The sequence below is a fragment of the Blennius ocellaris genome (genome assembly GCF_963422515.1).
Source record: "Blennius ocellaris genome assembly, chromosome: 15".
NCBI classification, from domain to species: Eukaryota; Metazoa; Chordata; class Actinopteri; order Blenniiformes; family Blenniidae; genus Blennius; species Blennius ocellaris.
In genome coordinates, this window is record NC_137664.1 from 12,057,504 (window position 1) to 12,076,832 (window position 19,329).

General features: G+C 43.2%; 1 protein-coding gene across 1 annotated transcript in view; it reads right to left on the bottom strand.

The window, feature by feature from the left end:
- The window catches only part of sh2d3ca (SH2 domain containing 3Ca), a 50,295-nt gene that overhangs the window by 14,326 nt on the left and 16,640 nt on the right, over positions 1 to 19,329 (bottom strand). Inside the window, exon 2 of the mRNA XM_080510361.1 lies at positions 1,767 to 1,895. Within this exon, the coding sequence (XP_080366487.1) occupies positions 1,767 to 1,895 (129 nt within the window). The remainder of the gene's footprint in view (positions 1 to 1,766; positions 1,896 to 19,329) is intronic.

Here is a 19,329-nt window from a genome sequence, read left to right on the forward strand (position 1 = left end):
TGGTATTGAAAGAGGAGCCGCTGTTGCAATTGAGCCAAAGCCAACCCACACAGTAACGCAGTATTCAACCAACTTGTACGAGATTACCAATTCCCATGCAGGATGTGGTCCTTGGCATTCACTCCCTCTACTTATGCAAAACAACTGCTATAATGTCACAAGTGGAAAATAATCGGAATAAAGGTTTTGCATAGCAGTAAGTGTTAATCTCCCCAAAATCTAGAAACGGGGTTGTAATTTTTCAAAACATTCAGAATAACTCACATGTGTAATATCGAATGAGGATGGTATATATATTTAACAACAGAACAATGTATTAATTAACTCAAGAATAAAAATTCTTTTTTTTTTAATGTTTTGATGAAATATACCACTTCACAAAAAAAAAAAAAGGATTTCAGAAAGTGCACTCAACGAGCAGACCCCAAAATAGAAGGTGCACAATTATAACACGGCTTTTATCTGTGCGTGCGCCTGATGTTTGCCGTGGCACGCCACTGTAAAGGCACAAATCTAAAATATTCATAATGTGAAACGGGCAGTTTTCAATCTTGTTAATATTATGCTGTTGTGTTTTCTAGCACAATATTGTAAAAATGTATAATGTGTGGGGCTTACAAAGTCAAGCGTAGCTAAAGGATGGCCCAGCTAATCTGTCAATGTTTACCACAAAGTGGATAAAAAACAGGCTTTTACCTCCATTGGAGCAGATTTTTCCGGTGCTGAATGCATGAAATGAAAAATACTCGACTGATTGTCCCTGCTGTTTTAGTATCATTTAGTGTTGTCTGAGCAGCATATTAAGCACTGTTGCTCCATCTGCATGTTTACACAAGACCTTCATTGAGCTCACCCATGCTTTGAAAGTGCCTGGAGCCCAGTGCACAATGAGCATGAAAAACAAATGAAAAACAATCCCTGTTAATACCTACGAGAATGTCTCAAATGTTTGATGTTAGTTTGGTCTAAACTTAAAACTTTAAACAACAACTTTGACTCAAAACAACTTTTTAAAAAAAAATCAAAAATCTAACTTTTTATTTGTACCATCCTCTCATGGAATGGTCTATTTGCAACTAAGGTACAGTTTCTGATAAGAACATGTCTTTAACCCTTTGGCTTTAACCTTTTTAAATGTGTTTAACCCTCTGGCATGCATACGTGTCGCATATCGTATACACTGTTTATATCTAGAAAATTCCAAAATTGTTAAGAGAGGAGAGAAACACAACCTCATGCCCATGTATAAGGCGTGACAGTCGCAACGTGGACCTCGGCAAAACAGCTGTGCAATCACTCATTTTTAAGCAAGAGCTTCTCAGGGCCGTCAAAAACCCACAGTGAAATCGAAGAGATCATATTGGAAATAAGGACCGAAGTATTAACTCACTACCACTTTGACAGTATTACAGCTATAAACCAACAAATGCAATAAATGCATGAAATGAAACACAAAAATGTATACAGATGGAAATGGAAAAAAAAAAAAAAAAAAAGTAGATTTTTGTGTCAACAATATCATATTATAAAGAATTTCACAAGACCATAAATGCACAGAACTATCAACACATTATCTACAAAGTTTTTACCTGGTCGTTATCTAAAATCTAAAGCAGGATTAACCAGATAATCACACTTGTGAACCTGGAAACTAATTTGCACACAATGATCCATTAAGGACTTTTAACCTGTGTTGTGTCGCACGGTACCCATTGCCGTGGATGCATATACATTCCCCAGTGTACTTCAGTACTCAGTGCTCATACCTCTCTGGGTATGTGGCCATGGTACCAGCCATGGCTCCTGATGTCAGCAGGGCTCAGTTTCAGCTCTTCCTCCAGCTCTTTACGAAGTTTCTCCGGAGGAGACTCCAACAGGTACTTCTCCTTGGAGAACTGTGATAAAAAGATATGAAAAGAAAACAAGCCATCAATGCAAAGTTTCACATCTTTGATAAGAAGTTCTATTTATAAATGACTTTGCTTATGCAGATGATATCCACACAGTAACATTTTTTTCGAAGGGAGATTTGACTGGATGAATATATTGATGACTGTATGATTCAAAACGTTCAACACAATCTGCAGAATAATTCTCAGAGCAAAGTAATGTAATATGGGTGTGTGCCACGAAACACAAATACACACACCTGTGGTGCAGAAGGCAACACTGCAGGGAAGAAACACCGTGTACCCTCAAACACACACACACTCTCAGTCCAGCCCACACCACAAACAATCCAATCGACCCTGGTCTGATTGCCAAGAAGAAGAAAAAAAATCCTCACGACGCTTATTGTTCATATGTAGTGTGGAAACCTAGATTCTTCGTCAGTGGGGCCCTCCTGAGGACAGCCTGTAATAACGCCAATTACACACTCATGCACACGTTAATGCACCCAATTCACAAAACGCATTTCACAGCCTCATATTTGTTCATAAAGAGATCAACACTTCAGGGGAACTACAAATTCTAAGCGCATGTACAAAGTGTGGGATCATATTGTGAGACTTGTGTGATCGGGCAGCACATGACGTCTTTCTGTCAACAGGAGATCAGGATTTTTTTCTTTTTCCGGTGTAATTTCACACATAGATAAACACCATGTCGGGGTATATGAAGCTCTCCCTGAGCTCATCCAATCTTCAAGTCAAGGCAGATCACCAGCGACAACAATCGAGTCTGCAGCAACCAAAGTGAAAGGCAACTCCCACTCTTTGAGATCGGAGGAGGAAAGGCAGGTGCAGCACAACTAAGAGCATGCCGGTCATTTTTCCTCCGCTCACAGACTCGTGTCACAACTCTGAATGCCAAATCTGACGAGAGCAGTCGGCAGCATTTGAGAAAAGCAATGGTATAATAGCGGATGAATTTTTTTCCCCCCAGCCAAACAACAGAATCGTCTTCCCCTTGGATGCATATTGACTGGATCTGGCTCTCTATGACTTCATCCTCTTAGCTCAGCATGATGTTCATCGGGTCACCGTGTCTGTGGAAACTCTCAGTCATCCAGATCATATTATTCCCGATTCTTAAGGAATCATGGAAGAAAGACCACCGTTTATTCACGCTATGGACGACAACAATCTCAAATAAAGGACACGTCGTTTGGATCAGTGTCACTGCACAAATCGACCATAATGTGTGATTTGGCCGCGTTTGAAAGTGATTACTACAACCTGGATGAGTTTTGGACTTCGACGAACACACATTTATATTATGAACGACAGGATTCTTATTTTCTCTTGGAGTTAATTTGAGACGAGTCATTATCAGAGCCTGAGAAACCAAAATATATTCAGTTGATTATGACAGAGGAATACAAACAGTAGAAAATATTCTCAATTATGGAGCTGGAATTGAAGCATTATGGTTGTAAATTAAACTGAACTCCTAAATAACTTTTTGTTGATTACTCAACAGGGACGACCCATAATCAAACTCTTTCATAACGGCTAGAAAAAGTGTCAATCACTAAATGACTGACATACCTCATATGTAGCCAGATAAGATTGACGAGTAAGCCATAAAGCCGTCTGTTAAATCGCCATTTGCTTCAGCACATGAGGAAAATGTGACAACCCACAGAGGGAACCTGATGGCTATATGAAGACACCATAAGCACTGATGATTGCGGAAAGATTGAGTTCAGGCCGACGACCTCTGAAGATTAAAACAGTAGACAAACATACACAAATGCACACACAAACACACACAAAGCAGAGAAAATCCACACGGGAATAAGCTGTGAAAGGAAATAATCTCGACTGTGCCAATATGAGGCGAGATGACACTGGAGACCAAAATAAACAGTAAACAGTCTTGTCGCTAAGGCTAGCCTGCCGTTCTTCCAAATATTTTCCCTCCATCAGTTGCTCTCTCTCTTTTTCGAGGTCAGCTTCTTTTTTTTTTTTTTTTCTACTTTCCCACTTCAATCTTGCCCACGGCTCTCTTCTCTCCTTATTTCCTCTCGAAATTGGAAAGTTTCAGTTACAATTGTTTTCACAGACTTTGCCAATTCTGGTGGACAACAAAGGAAGACAAGAGAAAGGCAGAAACAATAAGAAAATGTGAGTGAACTGTGAAGATCTGTGTGCAGAGGGTGTATCTTCCTTTGAAGAGACCGCAAAGAGCCAATGCTTCGATCTTATCATCTCCAGGTCACTGCCACATGAAATTATTAACTTCCTCCGCTCCCCCACCTTTTTTTTTGACTCTCCTTTGCAAACCTCAAGGGAAGATGGAGGAATATGGCTGTGGAAGCTCACTCTCACAGATTAGATTTGAGGTGTATGTATGTCTGTGTGTGTCTGTGTGTCGAGGAGAAGAAGGCCAATAAAGGAGCAGAGGGGTCAAGTGTGCAGTTATTGCTTTTCCTTGTCTCCGTGGAAACCCCAGAGAGGCCTGCTGCTGAACCCACGCTCAACAATGAACTTGGACGTGTGTGTGTGTGTGTGTGTGTGTGTGTGTGTGTATGACGGGTTATGAGGCAAATTGAAATGTCAACAGGCCCCCTTTTTATGATACGGTTCATGGAATTGGTCGACATCAGGGGAGACGCGCCGTCTGAGACCCAAACACGGACAGACAATAAAAAAGTCATTTTCGAAGGGCAAGTCAAGACACTGAAAATAGATTTGCTTGTATTGTGAGAAAGAGTAAAAAATTATGTTAATTTGTAGTACTCTTCCCTTCAGACCAATGCTTATCCACCTTATGGAGTCAAACCGGGAAACGAAAAACATATGAGACTTCTATTTAGAGAAAATGTGTTACCTAAGGACAAAAAAGGAGACAAAGAAAGTAAATACAGTCTGAGATTTTCCCATAGTCCAGAGTGATACGTCTTGGGCTTGTGAACTGAAGGATCTTTCACTTATTGAAACTGAACTTTATTGACTAAAATAATATTGTTTTCCACTACTCTTGAAATGATAATTATTGGGCCTCCTCATTTTCAGCCATTCACTGCAAGATGTGGATGAATTTCTGTTACCTGCCACAATAATATTACTATTAGTAATTCAACTACTGTGCAACTTCTTTTGTAGCTATTTTTATGAGACTTTACTAATATAACCAAGTATATTGATATGATTTGGGGAATACAATCTTCAAACTTTACCACCTACATTTATATTGTATTGCTAACTATAACATTATTAATCCAGCAATTTTATTTTTTATATGCATTTTCAACAACTATCAACATTACTAGTACCAGTGGAGTTTATGTCCTGTTTCAAATCAGTAAATGTGCAGGCGTAATGAACATGTGTACCCTGATCTGTAAATGTGCAAAGCTGTGTAAATATTTCATAGTTCTGCAACTGTGTTCAGAGACATGTGAATATGCAGGATCCATCAGTATTCACACAAATCTATAGATTTGAAAGCACAAATTTGAAAAAAGAAAAAGTATGAAACTTTTCACAAAAACTGGTATTGCCATTACTGTGCAGGAAATGGAACTTGTGCATTATATACCATGCATGGATTAGTGAATGGTCATGCTGTACAAAGCAGCTTTAAGTAAAAGTGCAAATCCATATGAATTCCTGGTCCACAGGCAGAATGATGGGAAGTGCAACCAACATGCAGCAGGAACTGTCAGAGACAGATGGACAAAACAAGTGGGATACATAAAGACAAGACATCAGATGCTCAGGATGGCACAGAGTCAGACAGACAGACAACAGAAACTCATTAATGTAGACAGAGAGGCAGACGCGCAGAAAGAAAGGTAGCCCATTAGTGGATGAGAGAGTTTAGGCAATTTAGCAGCTGATGCAGGACTTCGTTTCCCCAGGGGGTTGAAAAGACAGAGGCGTGATTGGTGTGTATGTGTGTGTGTGTGTGTGTGTGTGTTAGCTGTGAATTCATCCATGCATCTGTAGACATGTGTATGTGTGAGTTCTATATGGGCTGTGCTACCAAAAGACGTTTCTCTCTCTCTATATATATTTTTTTTTGGGCCAGGACGGAGAGACAGCAGCACCGGGTTAACAAAAGATGAAGAAAGTTTGGATGAAGAAGTGTGCAGTTGTGCCTTTACAAAACATGGAATCTATTATAAAATGAATAAGTGGCGAAGAATCAGGAAATGGGCTGTAATGGCTTTTGTGTATGTGTGAAAGTGATTTATGGCTAACAAGATGGTGAAATATGCCACCTAATTTACACCAGCGTGCACTTGAGCTTGGTTTCTCTGCAGAAGGCCAATTAGGCAGTTTGGTCTGACGACATAACCACACCATCGCCGAGTGAAAATTGACACTGCTATCACCCAATATCAGCAGGAGGGGGGGGGGGAGCCACCTAAAAGGAAAATAAATGAAAGGGATAATAATGGGGGAGAAATTCTCAATATATGCACATATTTATACATATATTATACACACACACGGTCCCTTTTTTTATAAGTGTGTGTCTGTATACACCCCCCACCCACCCATCTTTCTGTTCCACACCAAATGTGTCATATTTACTACAGTGTCTCGTTTGCATCATTATTGCTTGATTTCTTCCTCTGTCTTCAAACTTGCAGTTTTGAAAATAATTTGTTCTGGCAATATGTGCTCGTTGCCACTGCTGCCAGGTTCGATAAAGAGATGGTTCACTTTCTCAAATTGTGTCAGCTTTGCATGTGGGAGTGCAGGTTTGATGAGGTTGAGTCAAAAATACACAGCCACAGGTATTTACAAAGTGAAGCGCGGTGGGGTAGCCTGTTAACTCTGACGCGTGTCAGCATGGAGCTGAAATAGTTTGGGGTATTTTTTTTTGTTAATTCTTGCTGAAGGAGCACAACACCAAAGTACCTCAAGCAATATGAAGAGAAAACTAAAAACTCAAAGTGTGAAAGAGAAATGAAAAAGTGATTGCTGCCAAGTGTTAAAGAGAATACCTGCTGGGATAAAGATCAGTTTCAGGCATTTAACAGCATGGATGCAAAGTGTGAAAAGAAAAATAGAAAGGCAATCCATCCATGTAAATTAATGCATTTAAAGCAGACTGCAGAAGTTGGATCTCATGTCAGAAGGCACCTTTCAGCCCTGGAGCCAGCCTCTAACCCTGTCGTCATGGAAACAGTGGGGGTCTGGTCGGATTGGGATGGAGGGTCGTGGGGGATGAGTAGGCTGTGGTGACCCTTCCTCCGGCACACACGCACAGACACACGAATGGGCTTTGAGGTCAGGGGTCTAATACCCGAAGAGCCTTGCTCGCCCTGCATCTTCTCTCTTTTCCAGAGCAATACAGACCTGGATTATTGGGTAAAGACACTTGAATCCCCCTATCTCTGACTACACACAACCCCCCCCCCCCCACACACACACACACACACACACACACCGACATGTACACATTATCGGGGTTTATGTGTATGTATGTGGCCGATATCGCCCCTCTCCAGACTGCTGTAATCCCTCAGTGCCCTCCGGCATGATTCCCACTATTATATTCTGCCGGGCTCTCAAGGGTGTCGTCTTGTTGAAGTCGCATGTAAAATGATATGATCATTAGAAAGAGGTGCTGGGAAAATTAAACTTAGTTTTATCCACCATCTATTTTTTTTTCTTTGCAGAGTGGGAATGATCCCATCCCACAGCTTTGTTGAAGACAAAATATGAAAAACATGTTATATCAAACCCATAGGAAAATTCTTCAATGAAAAGATCAAAGCAAACAAAATTAAAATCATAACCTGAAGTTTCCAATGTATCAGTGTTTCTCAACCTTTTCCCCTTGGAGAGCCCTCAGCCTCGAAGAAAAGCTATGGACTCCCTTCTTCACGCTCTGATTTGCCAAAACAAGAAAGCTTAAAATGCTGGCGAACCTGACACCATACCAACATACAGCACTGACTCCGATCTGGATCGAAAAGAAAAGGCTGAAAGACTGAAAGAAAACCTACCATGAGGCAGTTTTCCAGGTCTCCTCTAAATTCTTCATTGTGTCCTCCTGTGGGTTCCTTTAACATGCAAATCTCATTTTGACAACCTCAAAGAAGTTCAAGCCTCGGGCCCTACCTTGCTTTTCAGTCGCAGCACCCCCAAGATGACCCCGGACAACAGATTTAGCAACACTGCTCAAGGACGTACTATTTAACAGTTCAACATCACATTCAGTCTCTTCATGGTCAACAATGGTCAACTATGAAGTCTAGATTAAAAATAATTTTAACATTACACTTCAGGATGGATGTTGCTGATGCATTGAAAAATATCTTGTTCTTCAGAAATGTGTGATCACCATATGTGACTTAAGTTTCATCTCAAGCAGTCAGCACTTGACAGATGGAGGAGGTGGGTGGAGGTGTGTCAAAACCTCCTGAAAAGCCTTGAAATCTGAGGTCCAGCACTTCTTCAAAGCCTAATGGTTATTAGCATTGCAATGAATTACATGAATCATATTGAGAGTTACTCGCGTTTCACGTCAAACCCTGTCATTTTACACCACTCAAAATTGCAAAGGACAAAATAATAATTTTAAAAAAAGAAAAAGAAAAAAGAAAATCAAAAAACAGCACGATACTAGATCCAAAAATATTTAAAGCACTGTACTTTGCTATATACACATCTGCTTTTATGAAAAAGACATTTAATATATATGTTAATATAGAGAAGAAATACATGCTGACTGAGGTAAAAAAAACAAATGCATTTGCTTTCTCAGATATAAACTCTCCTTGTTCAAAGGGCTGGAACTTTCCGAAGTACTAAAGTTCTGACAGTGATGTCTAACCGTTGGTGCACAGAGCACCACACCTCCAAGACAATGGGGCTGGTTTGATAGCAATCATTCTGACAAAACAAAAATTTAAAAAAACTTAAGATATCATTTTCTACCCTTCCATTATACACGCTCTCTATAAAAAGCCAAACAAAGACTATTTAACCAGCCTCGAGAAACCATAATTAATAGTCCTTTTTAACAGACTATAACTGTTAAATGCAACTGCTCTGATTCTTCCATGACCTTCAACACAACCCTGAGTGGGAGGCTGGAAAAAAAATACCAGATACTGAAGAGAACGCAGCTCAATGTGACAAAGGTTCAAAGAAAGTGATGAAATAGATCAATCATCAAAAACACTGAGGTTTACTGTCGTCATCTGCTCCCGTCTTTATCTCTTCCCTGCCTTCAACTGATGCTTTGTTCGCACGTCGCACCTCTGCTATTCACAAACAATTGTGTGGTTCTTTCTCAAAATATGGCACAAACATGTACTGTCAGTCAAATATTAATTATTTAGATTTTGGTGATGAATGCATCAAGACAATCCTTATTTTTTATGAAATGCGAGTTTGGACGGACAGATGTCAAGTGAGGAGGGACATGTAGGTTTGTATCAACTGTTCTCTTCCTGTAAAATATGACTCAGTTTGGAGCAGCTGCAGACTTCAATTTTTAAAAAGATTAAAGGTTTACATGATGTTATGTGGAAAAAAATCCCCAACAAATTTAATAAAAAGTATAACCCAACACCAGATTAATAAAGGATTTCGGAAACAGAACTGTCCAAAACGCATCAGCCCAAAACCAATTTGAGCAGAAAAGCAAAGTTTGACAGTTAATTAGGAGCATTAAAGTCAGAAAACCTGATATCAAGGTTTGAAGCAAAACAGCTCTTTGGTAGAATGCACAGGGACATTTTACAAATGAGATACACAACACAAGGAATAAACACAGAGATAAAAATAATGTGATGTCTCATAAGATCAGGCAGTATCAGAGAAGCAGCCGGTCTCAGACGGAGAGAAAGAGAGACTTTGACGACTGGTACAGCGACAAGGAGGGAGAGCGAGAATATGAGAGTGATAACAGTGACCTTCTACTGTCATTAAGAATGAGTATCTCCTACATGTACACACACAAACACACGCGGAGCACTTTGCCCCTCAAGGCATCTGTATATAGGGTATACGGTCACCACAGAAATAAATAAATATATATATATATATATATATATATAGACACGTACACACATATAGAGCTGGGCTGCGAGCCGTCAGTCAGTGTGGTGTCACAGCAGACCCCCTGTATTGAGTGACAGCTGGTTCACAGGATATGACATACAACTACACTCCTACCGAGCGTGCAGGAAGCACAATGCCACTCAGCACCACATGACGCCGCTTTCCTTTTAAAAAACTACACTCGCTTTCTCTAAGGCACTTACTTGGGTTGTTTTTTTTTGTTTTTTTCAACCTACCTTAGATTTTTGTTGTTGTCGTTGTTGTTTCTCGTTCTACTTTTTTCCTACCTCATTCTGTCCAAAAGCCTTTACCAAGATGCAAAGACGACGTATAACTTTGGACGAATGGATCCAACTTTTTCTCAAACAATCAGAAAACTGATTGTCCATCATTTCTTGTCAAAAGTATAACCAGTCTGTTTGAAATGTTCCCTTTTTGTACTACAAAAAAACAATGCCAATACAGAAAATGTATCAGCTTTTAAATAAAACTGAAGAGTAGTTTGACTTTTTAAATTGGACGAACGGTATCCAAACCTTTTAGTTTGCAACACAAAATAACAAATTATTGACTTTATGATGGTAGGCCAATGAGATGCACATGTAAACAACACTTTTGAACATGTAAATAAGGTATAAACCATCAATTTCCCTCTGCTTTAGTAGATTGATTTTCAAAATTGTGCTTCAGAGTGAAGTTATCACTCAGAAGGTCTCATTCAAATGTCTCCCTTTTTCTTTGTGGAATGAAAGTGACTTAATTTTTTATTCATGTCTGCCACTCATATCTTAATGCCTCTTCCTATTCCATTCATTTCTTTTCCACTTCCCCCCCTCTTCTCTCTCGCTGTCTCTAATCAACATAGTCAAAACATCTATCGGGACTTTGATAAGATGTCCATTACTCTGTGTTTTTGTTAGTTTTTGTTTATGGGAACTCTCTTTGCAGCTGATTACCACTGACCGACTGTCCTCTACATGACAGCGTGAGTCATAGTTTTGTGTTTCATTGTTATTATGCACGCAATCTCCACAGTATTGAAACCAATATTCTTTCTGAGCAAATTTCTCTTTGTCATTCTCTTTCATGACATCGTTTTTTTTTTTTTTTTCTTCAGTGATCAGAGGTAAACGGGACACATCACAGAAATGCTAGAAATATATATCTATATATACACACACATATACAATAAAAGGTTTATTCTAACAAATGTGAAACTCTTGCATTTACACACCGATATAAATAAAGGCAAACAAAAAAACCGAGATCCAAACGCACAGAGGAGCACAGAAGATTTTAATGATGTTTGACTGTTAAGACTTCACTTGCCTCCCTCGCCTCCTGAACCCACAGTTTCTCCATTAAACAGGCCTATGAGCACACACACGCACAAAGACACACACAAAGAACAGTGCGGGAGGTAAACACTTCACATTTCCCAAAAGCATCCACACAGAGGCAGACGCCTTTTTTTTTTTCTTCCCCCCCATCAACACAAACAACAAATGGAAACATATAAAAGCATGTAGAAAAGCAAAAGGGACAGGAATATGATGAAAAATCCACAAGCACGAGTGTCCACAAGGACTCCAAGCGATTAAGAGGGAGAAATCTCATTGAGATACTGCCAGCATGTACTGCTATTGAAGAAACCAGAGTGTTAATCTACAGCAGAGATTCTAATTGAAGACTGCACAGATTTAATTACATGTTTGTCTGGATGAAATTGGATAGCTTGGAGTCCTTGTTTCAATCAGATCAGGTCATTATTCCTAGTAATAACAGACCAATGTGGCCACAGACTGTGCATTACTGTAATTTGATACACCTACAATTTTAGAATTAGTCCAACTTGTGGTACATTCGCATGCGTCTGTAAAATCCGAAAGTTCTTATTTCTGAGTCAGAGAATGCGTGAAAATGCCTGTAAAACTGAACTCAACCACGCCTCGGACTGCCGGAGGTTTGAGAAAATGTAGTCTTCATTTTTACGAGAATTATTCATATTTTCAGTATCACAAAGCCCTGAGATGATAGACAATTCAATAGGTGCCATGAGCCTCCCACTTTAAGGTGAGCTCAGTCTGGGATAGTTAATCCAGTAGTGCTTTCTCAGAGGCAATTTGACAGAGGAGGAAAAAAAGGCCGTCACCAAATATATCATGGTCCTTCGTCATCAAAACATCTTCTCAAAGTCAGTATAGTGCTGAAATGTTTTTTGTTTTTTTTAATACTTGATTTCCTTCATTTGTTGATTTTGTTTGTCTGGTGGTACTTTGGATGCAACAGGTCCACTTCCTAAAATTGTTTTAATAAAACAACCATACTGCTTTAATGTCAAACTATCAATGAAGTGGTCAAGTGGTGGCTTGGGGACCCGAAGGTTGCAGGTTCAAGTCCTTTTGGTCTTGACTCTCCAATTAGCAGTGAGCATTAGTGAGTGAAGAAAATATGATAAATCTTCTAATCATAGATGTTCGTACTAAGCCCTTAAATAGGACTGTTTGAGATTTTTTACAAGATTTTCACCTCAGTACACCGTTAAAGGAAATTCACGACTAACAAAACAAATCAACACAGAAAAATCTATTAAAAAAACAACAACTTTGAAATAAATTGCGAACAGTTTGAGCAACTCCTGTGCAGAAATGGGACAAAAGCAGACGGGGCAGGCAGCCTACCATTACAATAACGGACAGCTAATGAGTGTTACTTGTACATAAGGCCAACACAAAAGTAAAACGCATGATAAGCCCATATTGCACCCAGCTCACTCACGCTCTACTCAGCAACGCCACGCCTATAGATGCTGTTGCCGTGGTAACGCCATACTCCGCATGCCCCAGCTGGTGTTTCTCGGAGGAAAAATATCTGGGTGTGTGCGAGTGTGTGTGTGTGTGTGTGTGTGTGTGTGTGTGTGTGTGTGTGTGTTTGTGTGTGTGATAGAGAAGAGGTTAATGTGCCCCATGTGTGCTTTGCTCCGTCATGTGCAGTGGGGTGAACCGAAGGGGAAAACATGGCTGGTTGGGAGCAGTTAACGTGGTATCCTATCGTATGTTCGATGGAGTGCACGTCTGGGCGATCTGGTCTTATGGTATTATTCCCCAAATACTTCACTCCTTCATTTCCCCCTGTGAGCGACCTCCTCTTATTGAAGACCATTTAAAAAACAAACAGTATAAATATGCTACATTTTCTTAATTGCCCAAGTGTAAACAGCCAAAAATGTATCAGATATTATAAAATTGTAACAATACATGGGGAAAAAAAATAGTCACACAAGAGTAAACAAAGCCTTCGGCAGCCACACTTGCTGCACTGCCGTTACAATGACTCATGCTTTAAATTTACTCACATTACAGTCTGTGGTGACTCTGCCAGCATGGCTGCGAGGATTTGGGACAAATACAACATTTATTAGTCATGTTTTCCATTTTTCAATGTTGTTGACTGTGGCGTCACCCCGTACGGGAACTTCAACAGACGCCTTTAACCCAAAACAGGATTTAGTCTGGTTTGTGATTTGACAGCTTGTAACTTCGGTACAACGGTGGCACCACAGGTAGTTTGCTTTAAGTTATTTTTTAGCATGTGTGACGTCAGGAAAATATCAACAAGGGTGTGCTTGCATCACTCTTGCGGTGTGACATTGTTTTGTTTTTTTCCATCTGCTTCATTTTGTGTTGATGAAGGGACTTTTACTGTAGGAACTTACTTTTATGACACTTATGCAACAAAGTACCAGAGTTGAGTACTTGCAAATACATTAGTTTCCAACAATAAGCCAAGCCTACTGGCAGGAGCTCTTTTTTTTGTATTATTCTCAGGACTTTGGGCATTTCATAACAGATTAATGGTTTACTTCTTCCGACACTAATTAATAACAACCCAACTTGTAAAATTCTATTAACAGTGAGTTTTTGTTTAAACAGGAGCTAAATGACATCAAAATCATCATCTTGGGTGTTGTGATACTTTAGTGGAATAATGGAACATTCAAAGGTGTTCTGCATAAAAAAAACAAAAACAAACCTGAAGAACTATTATACAAAGGCAATCTGTATGTTGGATCTTGTAAAAAGAAGTGTTTTTTGTTTTATTTCAAGAGAAATAGTCCACACGTATTTCAGCCTCCTCTTATTCAACTGCAAACCTCAAAACACTCTAATCAACTCTATAACAGACTTGTGGTTCCATTTTTACCAGCTGAGAGTTCAACAAGAACTTGTAAAATCTGCCAATTAGTCAAAACACTTAAAGAGCTGCTGCACAGAGACAGCTGTTCAGACGCCTCGTCACATCGTGTGTGTGTGTGTGTGTGTGTGTGTGTGTGTGTGTGTGTGTGTGTGTGTGTGTGTGTGTGTGTGTGTGTGTGTGTGTGTGTGTGTGTGTGTGTGTGTGTGTGTGTGTGTGTGTGTGTGTGTGTGTGTGTGTGTGTGTGTGTGTGTGTGTGTGTGTGTGTGTGTGTGTGTGTGTGTGTGTGTATCATTTATACGTTCACAAACTGTGTTTGCATGTGCTCCCTGAGCCTTACTCTAAGCACATTCATCCAAAAGCATACTTGTTGGGTGAACAGATAATTGGACAGCTGCATTGTCGAAGGAAAGGTTGAGAGGTGGCTGTATGCCAAATGGATGCATGATGAATAAATACATGAAAAAATGGATGGATGGCTAGCTGGTCGGAGATGTATTCATACACATAACATACAGAAAACTCAGTGTTAAAGAACATACATTCTGTAAAGACGAGAGATATTTTCATTGTGCTGCAGTGGTGCAGAGGTGTGCTTGTTACAGGTGGAAAAAAAAAACCCAAGTGGAACCAAATATACCTAAAGTGTCATAACAATGGCAAAAATCCCCACATCTGAACCAGCCTTATCCATTTTCTTTCCCTGGCTGGCCGAAGCTGCTGGGGCTCCCAGATTGGAGGTCTGATCACTGCATTTCCGCCGGTTTCTCTGTGCCTCTTATTCCTCACTTCACTGCGGTGCAATTTATAGACAGCTCAAATGTACACACAGGTCTGACTCATCACGTGGCTTTCCTTCACTTTGCTGCTTTATTTTCCACCACTTCACACCAGGGTTCGCTTTCTTCACCTCAACCACGCTTTAGGCAAACACTGCAGCCTTTCTCTGCATCTCTTTGCTTCCCTCTTGGCAGGATTTGCTCGATATTCCAACACTGATCGCTCCCTAAAACTTGTTTTCTTTTATGCCAGATATGAAACTGTTAATCAAGTCAAGCTGCAAAGGACAGAGAAAGGAAAATAAGGCTTTTGACTCATTTCCGCTCTCTAACAAGCATCTTGGCTCATACATCTGTCTCACCTCTTCCTCTTCTAATACATAGTTTATCATCCTGCCAACTCACTCCATTACCTTTTGTCTGTCTCCGCCTCCTCTCTTATTCGTGCACACAAATTTCTCCTTTATCTCTCCTGCATCTCCTTGGTACCTCTCCACTGCACACTCACCTCTAGCTGCTTCCCGCCTCCTGCCCTAACCTGCCATCTCTCAACCGCACATCATATCACTCATCTCCCTGTGCACTTCCCCTCACCGATCTATTCAGCTGGGATGTCGGTGTATAGTTGCTTGTATGTGAAGGTGTGTTGTCATAGAACAGCGGAGGCATCACCTTGTTCCATATATATATATATATATATATATATATATATATATGAGAGAGAGAGAGAGAGAGAGAGATGGGCTGGCAGCATGGTATCCTTTCTCCCAAATTTAGATTTTTTTTTTTACAACTAAATCTGTTCGGTCCATCTGAAATCCCATTTACTCTTCAGTTAATATTTAAAATCAATAAAACACAACTCTACTCTAGAGCCAATTTCAGTCAACATCTTGATGTCATTTGTAGGCATTTTTGTGTTTAAACAGAAAATACCTTGTACGTTACTGCTTTCTAAAAAGGACTTATGTCATGTTCATTATGAAACATTCAGCAATGGTTCGTCATGGTCTTTTTGTTATTATTTATGTGGGCAGATGATACTCTTTCTCTATACTGTAATGTCCTCTGATGCAATGTGATTGTTTCAATTAGCCGCTATGTACATCCAATCGATCAGATTTTTTGCGGGAAAATTTTGCAAGATTTGTTGAATTTATCCTCCCCCTTGAACTGCAACCTTATCGTGGTGGGGGAGTTTGAGCACCCGAATGACCCTCGGAGCTATGTTGCCGGGGGGCTTGCCCCCCCAGTAGGGTCTCCCAAGGCAAACAGGTCCGAGGCGACGGGTCAGACTAAAAGCAGTTCACAAGACCCCATGGACACACTCACGAGGAAAAAGGTGACGTCGCCCGGTTTGGCGCAGCCGGGGCCACACCCTGGAGCCAGGCCCGGGGTGGAGGCTCGCACGCGAGCGCCTGGTGGCCGCGTTCTTGCCCGCGGGACTCGGCCGGGCTCAGCCCGAAGGGACGACGCGGGCCCCTCTTCCTCATCCTCCTGTGGACCCACCACCCACAGAGGCTGCCGTAGGGGTCGGGTGCAATGTGGATTGGGTGGCAGTCGACGGCAGGGGCCTCGACGACCCGATCCCCGGACACGGACTCTGGCTTTTGGGACATGGAATGTGACCTCGCTGGGGGGGAAGGAGCCCGAGCTTGTGAGGGAGGTTGAGAGATACCGGCTAGATATAGTCGGGCTCACCTCCACTCACAGCTTGGACTCTGGAACCCAGCTCCTCGACAGGGGCTGGATACTCCACTTCTCTGGAGTTGCCCGCGGTGTAAGGCGGCGGGCTGGAGTGGGCTTGCTTATTGCCCCACAGCTCAGCCGCCATGTGTGGGAGTTCACCCCGGTGAACGAGAGGGTTGCGTCCCTACGCCTACAAGTAGGGGACAGGTCTCTGACTGTTGTTTCGGCCTATGCACCGAACAGCAGTTCAGAGTACCCAACCTTCTTGGAGTCCCTGGGAGGGGTGCTGGATAGTGCCCCAACTGGGGACTCCATTGTTCTCCTGGGGGACTTCAACGCCCACGTGGGCAATGACAGCGAGACTTGGAAGGGGGTGATTGGGAGGAACGGCCTCCCCGATCTGAACCCGAGTGGTGTTCTGTTATTGGACTTCTGTGCCAGTCACAGCTTGTCCATAACGAACACCATGTTCGAGCACAGGGGTGTCCATAAGTGCACATGGCACCAGGACACCCTAGGCCGGAGGTCAATGATAGACTTTGTGGTCGTGTCATCTGATCTCTGGCCGCGTGTCTTGGACACTCGGGTAAAGAGAGGGGCAGAGCTGTCAACTGATCACCACCTGGTGGTGAGTTGGATGCGCTGGACTGGGAGGAGGCCGGATAGACTCGGCAGGCCCAAACGTGTTGTGAGGGTCTGCTGGGAACATCTGTCCGAGTCTTCCGTCCGCGCAGCCTTCAACTCCCACCTCCGGGAGAGCTTCTCACAGATCCCGAGGGAGGTTGGAGACATTGAGTCCGAGTGGACCATGTTCTCAACTTCCATTGTCGAAGCTGCTGCTCGGAGCTGTGGCCGCAGGGTCTCTGGCGCCTGTCGTGGCGGCAATCCCCGAACCCGGTGGTGGACACCGGAAGTAAGGGATGCCGTCAAGCTGAAGAAGGAGTCCTACCGGGCACTGTTAGCTCATAGGACTCCCGAGGCAATCGACAGGTACCGGCAGGCCAAGCGAGCCGCAGCCCGGGCTGTGGTGGAGGCAAAAACTCGGGTCTGGGAGGAGTTCGGAGAGGCCATGGAGGAGGACTTTCGGTCGGCCTCGAGGAAATTCTGGCAAACCGTCCGGCGCCTCAGGCGGGGGAAGCAGTTCTCCACCAACACTGTTTACAGTGGAAGTGGGGAGCTGTTGACCTCAACTGGGGACATTGTCGGGCGGTGGAAGGAATACTTCGAGGACCTCCTCAATCCCACCACCACGTCTTCCATTGAGGAAGCAGAGACTGGGTTCTCAGAGGTGGACTCGTCCATTTCCCAAGCTGAAGTCACCGAGGTTGTTGTGAAGCTCCTCGGTGGCAAGGCACCGGGAGTGGATGAGATTCGCCCAGAGTTCCTTAAGTCTCTGGATGTGCAGGGACTGTCGTGGCTGACTCGTCTCTGCAACATCGCGTGGCGGGCGGGGACAGTACCTCTGGACTGGCAGACCGGGGTGGTGGTCCCTCTCTTTAAGAAGGGGGATCGGAGGGTGTGTTCCAACTACAGAGGGATCACACTCCTCAGCCTCCCCGGGAAAGTCTATTCCAGGGTACTGGAGAGGAGGGTCCGGCCGTTAGTCGAACCTCGGATCCAAGAGGAACAATGCGGTTTTCGTCCTGGTCGTGGAACACTGGACCAGCTCTATACCCTCCACCAGGTGCTTGAGGGTTCGTGGGAGTTCGCCCAACCAGTCCACATGTGTTTTGTGGATCTGGAGAAGGCGTTCGACCGCGTCCCCCGAGATGTCCTGTGGGGGGTGCTCCGGGAGTACGGAGTCCGGGGTCCCTTGTTGAGGGCTGTTCGGTCCTTGTATTCCCGGAGCAGGAGTCTGGTTCGCATTGCCGGCAGTAAGTCGGACCTGTTTCCTGTGCACGTTGGCCTCCGGCAGGGGTGTCCTTTGTCACCGGTTCTGTTCATCATATATATGGACAGAATTTCTAGGCACAGCCGGGGGCCAGAGGGGGTCCGGTTTGGGGACCACAGAATCTCATCTCTGCTATTTGCGGATGATGTGGTTCTGTTGGCCCCATCAAGCCTGGATCTCCAGCGTGCACTGACACGGTTCGCAGCCGAGTGTGAAGCAGCTGGGATGAGGATCAGCACCTCTAAATCCGAGGCCATGGTTCTCGACCGGAAAAAGGTGGCTTGCCCCCTCCAGGTCGGTGGAGTGCCCTTGTCCCAGGTGGAGGAGTTCAAGTATCTTGGGGTCTTGTTCACGAGTGGGGGAAAGATGGAGTGTGAGATCGACAGGCGGATCGGTGCAGCGTCTGCAGTCATGCGGACGTTGTATCGGTCCGTCGTGGTGAAGAAGGAGCTGAGCCAAAAAGCGAAGCTCTCGATTTACCGGTCGATCTTCGTTCCTACCCTCACCTATGGTCATGAACTATGGGTCATGACCGAAAGAACGAGATCTCGGATACAAGCGGCTGAAATGAGCTTCCTCCGTAGGGTGGCTGGGCGTACCCTTAGAGATAGGGTGAGGAGCTCAGTCACCAGGGAGGAGCTCGGAGTAGAGCCGCTGCTCCTCCACATCGAGAGGAGCCAGCTGAGGTGGCTCGGGCATCTATTTCGGATGCCCCCCGGACGCCTCCCGAGGGAGGTGTTTCGGGCATGTCCCTCCGGTAGGAGGCCTCGGGGCAGACCCAGGACACGCTGGAGGGACT